The following is a 15,544-nucleotide window of genomic DNA, read 5'->3' as shown; positions in this document are numbered from 1 at the left end:
AGTTAGATAGACGTGGCACAACCGTGTAGTATGACTGTTGTCGTACAATTCTATAAGTATAAATGTGTGCTTTCTATTTGCACATGTCTCTCATATAACATTACCTATATAACTGTGTAAGTATTAAAAACTTATTCATTTGAACTCATTTCTGACGGCTGACAGCGAAGGAGATGGAGTGGGGAAAGAAACGACATTTTTTTATCTCAAAAAACTGACTTACTGTTCCCTTGATATGAAAGTGTCGCCTGTAATGGAGTACCTCATTATCTTTATCAACTTCTTCAGACCACATAGTACACAAGCATGTGAAGTTATCAACCGGTTCTTTATTCGTTGTTAGATATTCATAAATATCATATTAGCCTCTAGAATCCGTTTTTTTTAATTATAAAATCTAAATACTTTTAAAAAGAATGCAACTCCTTTCAGGAAGTTCGCTGCTCAGTTTCAAAATAAATAGCTTTCTATAACACTAGTATATATTGATAAGGGATAAATTGAGGAATAAAAAGAGCCAAAAATATATAAGGGTCAATGTGCTTGTTTATGAGATATTAGCGGTAAAACGATCTCTCTTGGTTTTTCATAGCTTTATCATTGACCAGTTAAAGTTCTCAAAAACTATTAAAAAATAAATAAGATTTTATAAGACTTTTACCAGGGGCGGATGCAGGAATTTTCGAAAGGGGGGGTGCTAACCCAGGGCAAACAGGGCAAAGGGGGGGGTGCAAAACATATGTCCCGATACAAATGCATTGATCGGCAAAAATAAAGGGAGGGATGCGCACCCCCGGACCCCCCCCCCCCCCCCCTGGATCCGCCACTGTTTACAAATGGCTTATAATTATACATGTAAAAAGAAAAATGGGGGTCAATGGGCAAAATGTTTAAGGTATTCAAATGGATAAAAATAGAGGATTTCGAAAATTTGACAAAAATTCCAAAACATGACAAGCAAACATCCTTAATCAAACCGATTGGCTTTAAAATATATACTTATTATTTTAATAAAGTTTATCAATTTTTACCCAAATAAACTCATCATAGATACCAGGATAGAAATTTTGTATTTGCACCAGATGCGCGTTTCGTCTAAAAAGACTCACCAGTGACGATTGATTAAAAAATATATAAAAAAATCCAAATAAAGTACGAAATTAAGGGAGCTACCATTTGATTTTTATGGGGGGGGGAGCTAGGATGGAATTTGAAAAAAATAGGCAGGACAGGAGTTTTGAGTAAAAAAAAAAGGCAGGATGAGACACTTGCAAAAAAAAAGTCAGGACTACAATTTAGGTAATAATAAGTCAGGATAAAGTAAAAAAAAAAAAAGCAGGACCGAACAGAGTGAAAAATAAAAAGGCAGGACAGAGATTACAGCTAAAAAAAAATGCAGGACAAAATTTTTCATCCTAGCCCCCCCCCCCCCTCCCCCCCCCCCCCCCCCATAAAAATCAAATGGTAGCTCCCTAAAGAGTATTGAGGATTAAAATTTCCTAAAAGTTTTACCAATCGAACCTATAATCAAGGATTTGTATATTAAGATACTATACAAATCCTTGCTATAATAAAGGATAATATAATACATACACTTAAGTATTCCACTTATCTTGTCTAACGTATGCAAAAGTCAATGAGGCCGCTGGCTAACAATTAAATCATTACGACAACACTAAGAGATGACTTCAGCTTTCCAATTGTGAACTTTCAATTTCTATGTTGCAACATTCAAAAAGCGCCTGGATATGAAATTTATATATCAGTTGACACGATATTTCTGATGTTGCATTTTTATCATGATTTTCGAAATAGGGTTGCTGCTAACAAGACAGCTTTTAAACCAAGAGTTTGAAGAAGTGAAGTGGAATCCATCCCTTAAAAAATTCACGGAAGCCATCACGAGAAGGTTGACCGATATGAGATATCAGATATAAGATATCTTTGTAACAGATATCATTCGATAAATTATATATTTCAATTGGCACAGCAATAATCCGTCGTGTTTTTCTCAAAAGTGATCTAACGTTTTAGATAATCACCGAGTCTGTACTTACACGAGCAAAACATCGGGTGCCATACGTAGAGTAGGATCAGCTCACTTTTCCAGAGATCGCCCCGGCTCTTTCGTTGTGTTCGTGTTGCTGAGTCGGTAGTTTTCTTCGTTGTGTTAAAGTTTTTTTTGTAATTTCGTCAATTTTCGATTTTTGCCATTGACTTGTCAGTTCGTTTTTGAAAGAGGGGCGAAAAATACCTGTAGGGATATTCAAACTCATCAATCAATCAACAACTCCATGGCTTAAAAAAAAGACAAACAGACAAACAATAGTATGAACACAAAACACAACATAGAAAAATAAAGGCCAAACCTCACGAACACCATCAACAACTGGGGAGATCTCAAGTGTTCCGTCGTGTTGCTCGTGTTAGAACAAAGCCGATAACAAGTCTCATTCGGTAGGTCACATTCGTGAAAAGAGGACGGGATTTTACTTACGACAATAGGAACATATCCGCTATCATCTGTGAAAGGGATATTCAACAACGGCCAACCGACTCGTGATGACGTCCATAAAATTTTCGAATGGATGATATCAACTTCCCTAGTTTGGAATTCTTAGTTTTATAGCTTCCTTGTGAGGAGCAACCCTCTTTCAGTGAGATCATGATAGGAAATATAAGCCCGGGAATATCGTATCAATTGGGAGATATACATATACTCCGTATGTAGGCGCTGCTTGAATGTTACTAATTAGAAATGAAAAGTTCACAATTGGGAAGCTTAAATCATCTCTTTTGTTGTAAAGTTTGGTTTTCAACAAACCCTCATTGTCAATTTCTTGATGTAAGTCAAGATATGGGACAGAGTGAGACATAACTGTAGTTATGGGTAAGACTCTCGGTTTGGTATATTTCGCCTTCTTGAATTTGTAGTTTGATCTTAGAATTGTGTCTTAAATGTACTTATATTGAGAACAATAATTTATTTAATGATTTATCACATTACTAAACTATTAGTATCCAGTTAACAAACTATCCAGTTATTAACCATAATGTTCCTACAATCTGTCGATACTTATGTTTTGACATTGAAAAGGTTATACTTTTTTTCTGACTGCTCATGATGTCTTCACACTTAACCGCTATAGAGATTTACTGATTAATATGTTATACTATATTAAAAAAAGTTCTATAGATCAAATGAAATTGGGCTTTGAACCAGCTTGCAACTTAAAAATCGGTATTTTGTGTACTTTGCCATATCTGCGTAATAACGATCCATACTTTGACCCTTCCCTGAACGATTTTTCGTGTGTAATTCTGGGTTTGGAACTTTCTTGAAAATTTTTCAGTAATCGAAAAGAAAATTTTGAGCGTTCAAATTAATCAAACCGTTTGTTTCACATCTTGAACAGCGATTTACTACGATGTATGAACAAACAAACATACATAATAAGTATAAATGTCAAAAATAGGGGTATATCAGTCAATGTTGTATTATCTTAATCACTTTAAAACAAACAGATATATAACAAACATTTACCATGACACAATAACACAATGGCGGGATGTATATATACAAAGCCACGTCATATTTAACCAAGAAACACAAAAGACATACAGAAAAAGCATATTAGCAAAAAAATGAAAAACAACAAAAGAAATCATAGAACAATAATACATTGACGGGATATATAAGTACAGAGCCACGTCAAATGAATAACACAAAAAAAACCCAGACTTAACATTAAAAGTAATATCAATAAAGACAAATAAAAGAATAACAACACGTTATTAAGATGACAAACAACGTCAATACCAAGAATATATACTTCATGACCATCGTGTAGTATTTCTGAAGTTGTTACGGAATATTTATCAACAAGGTCTTGCTACCTTCCGATGAACTTTTTTAGAAAAAGGACGAGACGTTCTTTGACATACCCATGGTTTATCAAGTTTCTTCTTACAAACTGGTGACATTTTCCAAAGTCTGAGTAGGAGCTGCAAGCTCTGAAAACCGAATAAGTTGTGAAAGTAAACCCATATCCAGATGAAGTTGGTATATTGCTACTACAAAGGTGAGGGAAATTGATCATTTCAAAATTAAAATCGTCTCGTTTATCATAGATTCTGGTACGATGACTGTGTATGTCAAATTCGAGGTATGTCTAAAATGAGGCGGAGGAAGCCGTGTCTGTTGGTTCTTTAATGTCTCAAAAGCAAAAAGTATTAGTTGTTCTTTTATTTCACTTTCAGAAATATGATGTTCTGTCACTCAATAGCCTACATTCCTATGCATACTCCCATGTCATTATATCAGCGGAACTAATGTTACTTCACTAGATGCTCATATATCATATGATGAATTTAAATGAAGGATATTATCGATAACTAATGGTCTACATTATAGATATTAGAAGATGCAATATGGGTGCCAATTAGACGTCACAATTTGTTAAAGTAAACCATTTATGTCTGAATATTTGTATTAGTATTGATGCAAATAAACAACTCCAAACTGGAATCTTTTAAAAACGTGATGAATTAAACGTACCAATTTCTCAGCAGTAACATCCTCATTGCTTTATCAAATGACGTATTAGTTCCAGCGCCACTGATGAATATTTTGTAGACTTAACTCGCGTCTAGCGTACAACTTTGTGAGCTTAGTAAGTTATCAATTCGTTTCAGGTGTTTCAGATGTTGATTTTGCTAATTTTCCTCGGAGTTCTTTATTTATTTATTTTTTTACTTTTTAATGATTTTATTTTAAATATCTAAGGTGATATGCTACGCAAATGCATGTTTACAATATAAAGACCTTAATACGAGGAACGTGCTCCTTCACAAATAAATTGCTCCAAAGGTACCATGATGAAGAAGTACTGAATCAGAAATATTTCCTTTAAATAAAACAAATTTTGAAAGACAATTTCAAATGATAACATGGTAAAATTTAGTTATGAAAAATTAATGTTAAAGGAGACGATAATAAAGGTGAATAATAAACGATCCAAAATATTAAATTGATGTGTACATGCATGTTTATTCTGCAAGTAAGATGTTACATAATTAGACTTATAGTCTTCATATATTAAAAAAAAATAATGTGTAAGCAACACGCATGACCGTGACCGTCGTGATCCATTTATACCATCTATAGATACATCATAATGTTTCGCTCAGAGTTAAATGTTGGTTGTGGAATTAATAATGATGACAGTTTTTCTTATATGGACTAATTTATAACAATTACAATATAACTCGGATTTAAAAACTATAAGATCTATTATATCACGAAAGCACAGGGAAGTACGAAGCATATACAATTGAAGAGATATGGTATGATGTATATGATTACAAATGAGACAACTATCTATTAAGACCGAAAGACAAATATTCCTACCACAAATTCATCTGCAAAAAAAGGTATTTTAAACGGTTTTGTTTTAGTGATGCATTATCGAGTTTGTCATGTTTGTTTTTGTCTACAGTATGTTATAAAAAAAAACATGATAGTACAACAAATCCTTCAACCCCAAAAATTACACAAAACACATAGAATAACAATGTTCTTCGTGGTCGCTCCAACAATTGGCAATTGTAAAAATGTTGGTATTAAATGTTAGCGCTATCCAATGTGTTTGAGATATATTGCACACCTTGTCCTCATAACAGTATGACTGTGGAAAGGGGGGGGGGGGTCGATATCAATACTAAAAAAATCTGACTTCTTCATCATTCAAATGAATATTTTGTTCAAAACACATTTTTCGATTTCACTGAAAAGAGGAAGTTTGGAAATAGTCACTATTTTGCACCTAGAAAGCCAAATACGTCTATTATTTCAGAATTTCGTTATTGTTACGGATAAATGAATAGGAAACAAAATCTGGATACTTCATTTCAGAAACGTTAATTGTGATATTTCTCTGACGTCATGTTGATATGAAGTATATACCTATACAGATCGTTTAACACATAGTTTCGGTTCAATTAGGTATGGGTAAATGTCCTATAAAGGCCTTACACAATTCAGAATCTGATAGACTAATGCCTTGTGAATTTCTGAATCATGTTCTTGAATAGATTAAAATTACTTCAAGCTTTTTTATTTCAAGGGACCAAACGAGCGGAATTACCATTCCTTCTACTGTATGACCAATAAAGACTTCGTCATCCTCTATCTCTTTATCATACCTTAAATGTAAATTTTGAATTAAAAGAACACAATACACGTAACGTATAAAAGTAGGATGTTATATCATCTGCATAATTGATGTAATTTCAATAACGTGCTGATAAACAACTGAGCGTTCGTAAATATGGTATTAAAATCTGTGATTAACATAAATAGTCTGTCCAATTTTTTCTTCCGCTCGGTCGTACGTATTATTCGTATGTGACGGAAGAGGCGTTTTTCTTAATTTTGTCTGACTTGTGTTTGGATTCGGTAATGGCCGTGTTGAAGGATTATAAATAGGAATATTATTCGGTGAGATATAGGTTGGTCGAATTTCTTCATAAATGTCGTCACCATCCTGATGTCTGTCAATACATCCGTCTACAGCTGGTTTTGGTTGTCCCCTGAAAGAAAGAATACTAAATTGATATGACGTATCACCAATATGTTAATTGTAAACTTTTAATGACCTCTGACATCAATTTCACGGTTGATGGTCTGAGTAATAAATGATTTATTTTAGTTTTTTTTGTTTCGCGATTAAAAACTTCTTATATTTATAAAAATAATATTTGACTGCCTGTAGGGTTCCACTGTAAAAAGTATGTCAAATTTCCAAATTTCAATTAAAAAAAAAATTAGATAATTAAAAATGAAGTTGTTCTCATGTGGGACACTTTTTGTCTGAATTTCCCTAACAATCGCCCGATACGAAATAAGACCTGGGGTACTTAAATTACTAAAATACCCATATCTACGGAAATGAACGTGTATATAACTTATTAGGATATAAAATGTATCTGGAAAAAGCTTATGGAATTATTGATCCTTAACTACGCCTGTACTTTATCTGACCCTATATTATTTGTTTGCTACGATCGCGGTCATTGATGAGTCTTTTGCAGACGGAACTCGCGTTTAATGTATACAATTTTAATAGTGGCTATGATCTACGTAATAGATGAGTCAAGATACCCTCTCAAGGTAACCAATCAATTTGCAGAATTAGCCAGGATAGTTAAGTTGAGTATAATTTATATGGTGACATTCATTTCTTACCTTCTTATGATATATATGGTAATGGCAACACAGTAAATCAAACAGACTCCAAACAAAGACGCCAATATAACCACTAAAAGATATACAAAATACATGTAGTTTATGATATCATGCTTTTATATAATGAAAGGAAATAACACAGAAAGTTATACGGACGTTGAGGACAAAAATGAATAACGAGTATTTTCTAAGAAAAATATGTTTGATCTTCCGGTATTAGAAATAATGCTTCCGTATTTCAGCTATACAATATTTAAGCAGAATATGAAAATATTTAATTCATCAATAAATGTTAACTTTGATTTAAATATGTTATTACATAAATAATAACATTGGCGGATTCAGCCATTTGAAAAAGGAGGGGGTTCCAGCCACAAGTCCTTATTCAAATGCATTGATCGTCCAAAAAAGGGAGATTCTAACCCCCCGGAACCCCCCTTTTGGATCCGACACTGAAAAAAAGTATACTGGGATTTTTTTGGTTTACCATTATTGCAACATTTACGAAAGATGCAGTTTCTATGTCACGTGATATTTCCTTATGCATATGCAATTGTAATTACTGTGATAGACCTCAATAGAAGTGCATGATAAATCTTTGAAGACTGTCTGATATTTAATTAAATAAATTGAATTATTATTTAATATCAGGTTGCACTATAAATTAATACAAGCACATGTGCTCAGGTGAGGTTTTCGGTAATTTTGGGTTTTTTTGTTGGTTGTTTTTAATATTTTCATTTTTCATGTTACTTTGTCATTGTACAAACTAAATCGACAAATGAAAAAGATAAATACTTTTTAATTTATTACCGATCAAAATCAACTTTCATTAAAAGAATGTGTATTTTATTGGTCCTGTGGTGAGTTATGGAATGAACTCTGACCTGTTGTTTGTTGACAGTTCTCGTGTAACTTATCTTGGTTATGTCTGTATGCCGATGTATTATCAGAAATGTTATATTCTGATGAAGTCAGCCCAGTTGTTAGTTTGCCGTCTGTTGTGGCGACGGTGGTTGTAGTGGTTGTGGTAGTTGTTGTGGATGTTGTATGCTTCTGACAGCTCACTTGGATCGAGGGGGATTTGGTTCCAGCTGAAATATAATCAATACTGGTTCTAACAAATTATCATATAAACAGGCAAGATAGAAAAATTACTATTTAACCAAAAAATATGATAATCTATACATCGATAAACAATATACCGATATACCACACTTCATATCAATATACCAAAAGCTGATAATCCAATCTCTTTGATAAACCGTACCGATAAACCATCTCTGAAATACCACATGACGACATTCGACACTCTGATGAATACCTATAGAAAGAACTTTCATATAAAAAAAACATTTTTAACATAACAACCCTCTGATTTATCCCATGCCGATAAATAACCCCTTTTAATATAGACCCTTAATTACATACCACCCTCGAATATTCAATATACCAATACACCTAGAGCCCTATGTAATATTTAGAATAGTGATATACCATATCATTGGCGTTTTGCGTCATCATTTACCATACAAGAGCACATTTACGTGTATTGTTTATCTTTTTAAACTCTGGATATAAGTATCACTTACAGATATCTAATCGATAGCAGTATTTGGCATCAGCATCATTAAAATGACGCTTCAGGATGACTTCGATATTATCACCTTTTTTTAAGTTGTTTACCATTGTCTGTCCTGAACAATTCACAATATAACGTATATCTCCAGTGTTATCTTTTATAGTAATAGAAGTTCCACACTGTATGTATCCTGGAGCGTATATCTGGCTAAAGGACAGAGCATTTCCACCGTTAATTATTACGTCACACGCACATGTAGGGAAGTTATATAAATCTGCATCCGTGAAATCCATCAATATTGATTGACCTATAGCTGCTCCACCCATACACATTCGAACAACTAAATGTAAAATAAACATTTAATATTACTACTCATTATTTCGGTTATTTTTTTGGCCAGTCAAGTTTTATAATTCTGACTTTATTAAATCTGGTAGAAACATTTATGGTAAACTTGATTGAATTTACAAATATTTTGAGTAAAATATTCGTAAATCGTGTAGATTTCATCGTTTGCTCAAATAAAAAAAATCATAATTTGTTTTTGTTGTAAAAATAAGTGTTTAAATGATAATATTTCTTTATCTAAACGTGTTGTTAGGTCGTTTTCTCATCATCGTACACAACACATATTTTTATTTATTTATTTATGAAAAAAAATGTAAGAAATATACAATATACAATATAAGTGATAAAATCAAAATAGATTACCTGGTAAAGTATCTGAATTACAGGTACCTACAAATAAAATTATGTTGTTTTTATTGATGCTTTTTTTCTATTCATAATAACTAGGAGACCTGTTTTTAATGTTGTTTTTTCCGACTACTAGAGCAAACTTATTGATTCTTCTCGTGGAACCTCTTAAGCTATATAGAATGATCAGTGAAGTAAGTTATCCTCATTTTTATTAGTCATTACCAGAGAAGATTTTTTTCAATTATTTCCGAATGTAATTCCTGTCATCTAACTCGAATATATATGTCAAAAAGACCGTTACCATGCTAGAAAATGGTGTGTTCACTTAAACTGACAACATAAAAATTCTAGTTTTGTTTTTAAAAACATTGTTTTTTTACGTTTAAATGACGTGTATACCAATAGTTAGTCGACATTCATATGGGTTACATAGGTGTCCCTTTTCTTGTTGACATGGTTTTAATTCTTACGAGGTTGACTAAATACGAGAACTTCTAAAAAAAGAAAATAAAAACCTGACATTATCTTTTGACTTCAGTTTCTAGTATAAATATAAAGAGTTTTTTCGTTGAATAATTCAAAATTTGTTGATCATGTTAACTGCTCTATCTTCAAGAACTTGAAATAAAGATAACAACAGAATGTGTTGGATGTTTGTTTTTTTTTTCTTTTTAACGATTGCCCCTTGTTATCTTCCTTCTCCTCTTTCTATTAAAAATCAAATGTTTGTAACAATGTGTATCAATAATAAGGTGTCAAAATAAGTTTTGTTGTAAACGGATATTTTACCATCCATTTTATTCAGAAGATATGTATATCCTTTGATCATAACGTCCATCGCAATTTGACATTAATGAAAATGCAAATGGTGAACCAATATTGTTAAATTAAAATCTGTGATTTTCTCTTCTCAAGGCAGTAATCAACAGAAGAAAGGTCAAAATGTGTGCCAATGTAATATAATACTTGAGTCTTCACCTTCTCACTCATTCCTTGACACGTGCATATTATCATCATACCTGCAATCGACAATTTCACGGCTTAAAAACGAGGTATAACTATTTCCTTGGTCGTGTATCTTTGAAGTACAATGCGGTTTCATATGCGCTTGACGTATTTTTTCCATAACTGGCTAGTTTAAGCGCTATGTCTTCGCAGACATTTTAAAGAAGTTAACGTTACGGTATTAGTTCCGTGTATTTATCTGCCATTATTCTTTAACAAGCAGATTACTTCTTCGAATAACATTTAGAATAATTTTTTATATGTCTTCAAATAACAATCATATATTTTTTATTTAATATTTACAGACTTACCTGTGCTATCCGATTCCCGAAGAAAATACAGAAAGATAAAAGGAGAAAAACAATTCGTATTCATAGTTTTCCTGGATATAACAGCACTGACATTGTTTTTCCGTCTGACTAAGTGACTAACCTATATATCTATTAACTTGATTGTCATTACAACCAGGTACATCACATATCGAAGAATTCGTTACCTAGGAAACCAATCAGGTGAGTTAAAGAATCGATGAATATTTTCTAATAAGTAAAGATATACTAGTAGATACTGGAATTATTGATAACTAATTATATCTGTCTTCAAATGTCAATACGAACACAGATATTTGAAAATCTGTGTTAGGAAATAATGGGGTTTTGTTATTATTATTATTTTTATTTTGGTAGCATACCTATTTTCATTTTTTCCGATTCATATAGGACAAGGACATTCTATATTAACAGTTAGTACATTAAGTCCATGTATAGGAATACTGCGAAAAATAATTAAAAGATCCCTCTCATTTGAAATTATTATGATAATTCCAATAGAAATACTTTTATGAGGGAGGCGGCACGATCTTTTCTGTTAAGATGTTTAAAAACATTTTCTAACTTTTGTTAACTGTTGAAAATACATGTCATGTTAACTGTTACATATAATTGAATAATAAGCTATTATCTGTTGTTTTTTAAATTGACATTGTTATGAAATTAATTGTCCTTGACTTCTGTTTTTTTTTTTTAGTTTTTTTTTAATTGAGTGTTTTCTGTCTTCTGTCAGATAAATGAAATTACTGTTATCGGTTATCAGTATTTTAAATTTACTGTATTTACTGAAAATTATCAGTTATTAAAAGTTACCAATTCAGGGGCAGCAACCCAACAACCGGTTGTCGGATTCATCTGTAAATGTCAGGGCAAATAGATCATGACTTTCAAAACAATTTAACCCCCATGTCTGAATTGCTCTTAATGCTTTAGTTTCAGAGTTATAAGCCAAAATCTACATTTTACCCCTATGTGCTATTTTTAGCCATGACGACCATCTTGGTTGGTTGGCAGGGTCACCGGACACATTTTTTAAACAATATACCTCAATGATGATTATGGCCAAGTATGGTTTAAAAGAGGGACGAAAGATACCAAAGGGACAGTCAAACTCATAAATCTAAAACAAACTGACAACGCCATGGCTAAAAATAAAAAAGACAAACAGAAAAACAATAGTACACATGACACAACATAGAAAACTAAAGAATAAACAACACGAACCCCACCAAAAACTAGGGGTGATCTCAGGTGCTCCGGAAGGGTAAGCAGATCCTGCTCCACATGCGGCACCCGTCGTGTTGCTTATGTGATTACAAATCCGGTAAATAGTCTAATTCGGTAGGTCAAATTCATGAAAGGGAAGGGGATTGTAGTTACGACGTGAGGAACATATCCGATATCATTTGTGAAATGGTTATTCCATAACGGTCAACCAACTCGTGATGGCGTCCGTAAAATTTACGAAGGGATGATTTCAACTTCACCATTTGGAACTCTTGATTTAATAGCTTCCTTGTGAGCAGTAACCCTCTATCAAGAAAATCATGATAGGAAATGCAAGCACGGGAATATCGTATCAATTGAGAGATATATACCCCGTATGCAGGTGCTGCTGGAATGTTGCTACTTAGAAATGGAAAGTTCACAATTGGAAAGCTGAAATCATCTCTTTTGTCGTAAAGTTTTGTCTTCAACCGACCCTCATTGTCAATTTCTAGATGTAAGTCAAGATATGAAGCTGACTTAACTGTATCTGTAGTATCCTTTATCTCCAATTCGATGGGATAGATGCGTTCCACATAGTCACCAAATTTTGAATTGTTTAGTGAAAGAACGTCATCTATATAGCGGAAAGTAGAGTTAAAGGATATTGCTAACTTCTTATCTTTCTTCCTAAATAAAGGCAACAGTAGTATACCGCTGTTCAAAACTCATAAATCCATGGACAAAAAACAAAATCGGGATAACAAACTAAAACCGAGGGAAACGCATTAAATATAAGAGGAGAACAACGACATAACACTAAAATGTAACACATATAGACAAAATCCCACGAGAATAACAAATATAACATATATATATAACATCAAAACCAAATACATGAATTTGGGATAGACAAGTACCGTGACACGTCTTATCGCAATGTGAATTTACACTCAAAAATAAGAGAAAACAAACGACACAACGTTATAATGTAATACACACAGAAACGAACTATAATATAACAATGACCATATTCCTGACTTGGTACAGGGCATTTTTAAAGGAAAAAATGGTGGGTTGAACCTGGTTTTGTGGCATGCCAAACCTCGCACTTTTATGGCCATGTGAAATATAACATCAAAATGACAACACAGGACTACAATATAAATAAATTGGAGAACACAATTGACAAAGAATCACACGAACAACAGCCAACAAAAGGCAACAAGTTCAAAATTTTAATACGCCAGAAGTGTATTTTGTCCACACAAGACCTATGTGTGACGCACAGATACAAAAGTTTGAAAGCCGAAACGAGTACAAAGTTGAACAGCATCGAGGACCAAAAGATCAAAAAGGTTGTGCCAAAAACGGCAAGGGTTTTCCGTTAAGTTACCAGAAAATCCCTATAATCTAGAGTAATTTATACTTTTGCAAACAGTAAATTTAATAAAATGAATATTCAAAAGATGTACATGATAAAGCTGAAGTATTAACTAATTACAGGAAATTAAAGACCATTTTCTATATTGTAAATTCGAAAAATGAACAAAATGTTAAGAAGTTCCTGCATGAAGTCAGCCTCATAATAATAAAGAAACAAGTCAGCAAGTAGAGGGGCACAGTTTGTTCCCATTGGTATGCCGACAGTCTGTTGAAAAACACGTCCTCCGAACGTAACAAATATGTTGTCAATCAAGAAATCAAGCATCTTGATAATATCGGTTTCAGAGAATTTTTTGTTTGAATCAGAGTGATTCTTTACAAAGTAGGATTTATCCCTCCCTAAGACAAGATACTTGTATCTACGTTGGCCATTCTTTTTTATGAAGCAAAGTAATACCAACTCTTTTAATTTGTCTTTAAGTTTGGAATGTGGAATACTTGTGTAAAGAGTAGAGAAGTCAAATGTTTTAATACTGTTACAAGATGAAAGAGAGTTAGATTGTATGTACTCTAAAAGATCTTTGGAATTTTTAAGTATCCACATCTGATTCACGCCACCTCTAGAATAGGCAGTTTCACAATAACTTTTTAACTTGGACCAGTAGTTTAAGAGGAGAAGATTTTTGTAAAAGATTACAAAAAATTACGAAAATTGGTAAAAAATTAATACATAGGGCAATAACTCCATAAGGGGTCAACTGACCATTTTAGCTATATTCACTTTTTTGTAGATCTTACTTTCCTGAACATTATTGATGTTTACAGTTCATCTCTATCTATAATAATATTCAAGATAATAGCCAAAAAACGGTATAATTTCCTTAAAATTGCAAATTCAGGGGCAGCAACCCAACAACTGGTTGTCAGATTTGTCTGAAAATTTCAGGGCAGATAGATCTTCATCTGAGAAACAATTTTATCCGTTTCTGTGTGTGTTACATTGTAGTGTTGTGTCGTTGTTCTCCTCTTATGTTTGGTGTGTTTCCCTCAGATTTAGTTTGTTACCCCGATTTTGTTTTTTGTCCATATATTTATGAGTTTGAACAGCGGTATACTACTTTATTTACCCCATGTCAGATTTGCTCTAAATGCTTTGGTATCAGAGTTATAAGCCAAAATCTACATTTTACCCCCTATGTTCTATTTTTAGCCATGACGGCCATCGTGGTTGGTTGGCCGGTTCACGCCACAAATTTTTTAAACTAGATACCTGCATGATAATTGTGGCCAAGTTTGGTTAAATCTGGCCCAGCAGTTTCAGAGGAGAAGATTTTTGTAAAAGTTAACGCCGGACGACGCCGGACGCAAAGTGATGAGAAAAGCTCACTCGGCCCTTCGGGCCAGGTGAGCTAAAAAGTAATTAAAGATTTTACATACCAATTTATGTTAGATTTCTTCACCTTTTCTCTTGGAGACTTTGATTTGAAAAGACAAAATTCGTATTGAAACCTTAATTGAATTGCAATGGAATGTCACGATGATGAATTAACTTGTGTTCATTCTCAAATACATGATAACCAAGAGGACAAAACTGACAATAAATTATTGTCAAAAGGTGCTGAACTTTACGAATTATCCCAAGCAAAGTTTCAATAATCACATTTTATCCCAAGGTCGGCGGACATTGGGTAAAGTGCAGAAAAATTTGTTTCAGTTAAGTAATATGCATAAGTGACTCCTGGGTACTAACTCTATTTATCAATTATAAATATTGTGTCTATCACTAACTGTTTTAAAAATATGATAATTTGAAAAATAAAGGAAAAAAAGTATAGTAAACCCGTCTACCTTTGGCCCCCAAAGAACCTCTCTTTATACCCGAATGCACAAATACACCCCTGATTGTACTTTTGACATATGACTCTTACATATCGTGCAACCTTAAGTAAATCATACAAGAGGTTTTGGTGCAGACATGTTCATTTTAAAAATTGGCGGAAGAGGAAGGAAGAAAAAGAGGAGAATAACAATAAGAAAAACCGAACAATACAACTTTGTATACCTAAGTAGCATATGATCTCAAGTAGGAGG

At 33.0% G+C, this 15,544-nt stretch overlaps 2 protein-coding genes across 3 annotated transcripts in view; both read right to left on the bottom strand.

The window, feature by feature from the left end:
- The window catches only part of LOC139489445 (spermatogenesis-associated protein 20-like), a 243,655-nt gene extending 243,438 nt beyond the window's left edge, over positions 1-217 (bottom strand). The window contains exon 1 of one of the 2 annotated variants that reach the window (XR_011656183.1): positions 105-214. Coding sequence is in view for 1 of the 2 variants with exons in the window: in XM_071275770.1 (XP_071131871.1) it covers positions 105-139 (35 nt within the window). In the remaining variant the exon portion in view is untranslated. Of the gene's footprint in view, positions 1-104 lie in introns of both variants that reach the window. The other variant, XM_071275770.1, reaches the window with a different exon arrangement.
- Positions 218-6,101: 5,884 nt separating this feature from the next.
- On the bottom strand, positions 6,102-10,940 carry LOC139489444 (uncharacterized). Its single transcript, XM_071275769.1, has 6 exons — positions 10,844-10,940; positions 9,540-9,566; positions 8,839-9,168; positions 8,134-8,340; positions 7,247-7,319; positions 6,102-6,591 (listed from the first exon to the last, which is right to left on the bottom strand). Exons 1-6 carry the CDS (start codon positions 10,905-10,907, stop codon positions 6,336-6,338), a joined length of 957 nt encoding a protein of 318 aa, XP_071131870.1. The 5' UTR covers positions 10,908-10,940; the 3' UTR covers positions 6,102-6,335.
- Positions 10,941-15,544: the final 4,604 nt, after the last annotated feature.

Source organism: Mytilus edulis, chromosome 9, assembly GCF_963676685.1.
Source record: "Mytilus edulis chromosome 9, xbMytEdul2.2, whole genome shotgun sequence".
Classification (NCBI taxonomy): domain Eukaryota; kingdom Metazoa; phylum Mollusca; class Bivalvia; order Mytilida; family Mytilidae; genus Mytilus; species Mytilus edulis.
Note: the sequence above shows the minus strand (reverse complement) of the source record. Positions and strands in the feature narration are given on the sequence as shown.

Coding starts and splice junctions, on each gene's coding strand:
- LOC139489444 (XM_071275769.1), bottom strand. CDS start 10,907: ATGAATACGAATTGTTTTTCTCCTTTTATCTTTCTGTATTTTCTTCGG. Junction 8,341..8,838: donor CTGCTATCGATTAGATATCT/GTAAGTGATACT, acceptor ATTATATTTCAG/CTGGAACCAAATCCCCCTCG. Junction 7,320..8,133: donor GAACTGTCAACAAACAACAG/GTCAGAGTTCAT, acceptor TATATCTTTTAG/TGGTTATATTGGCGTCTTTG.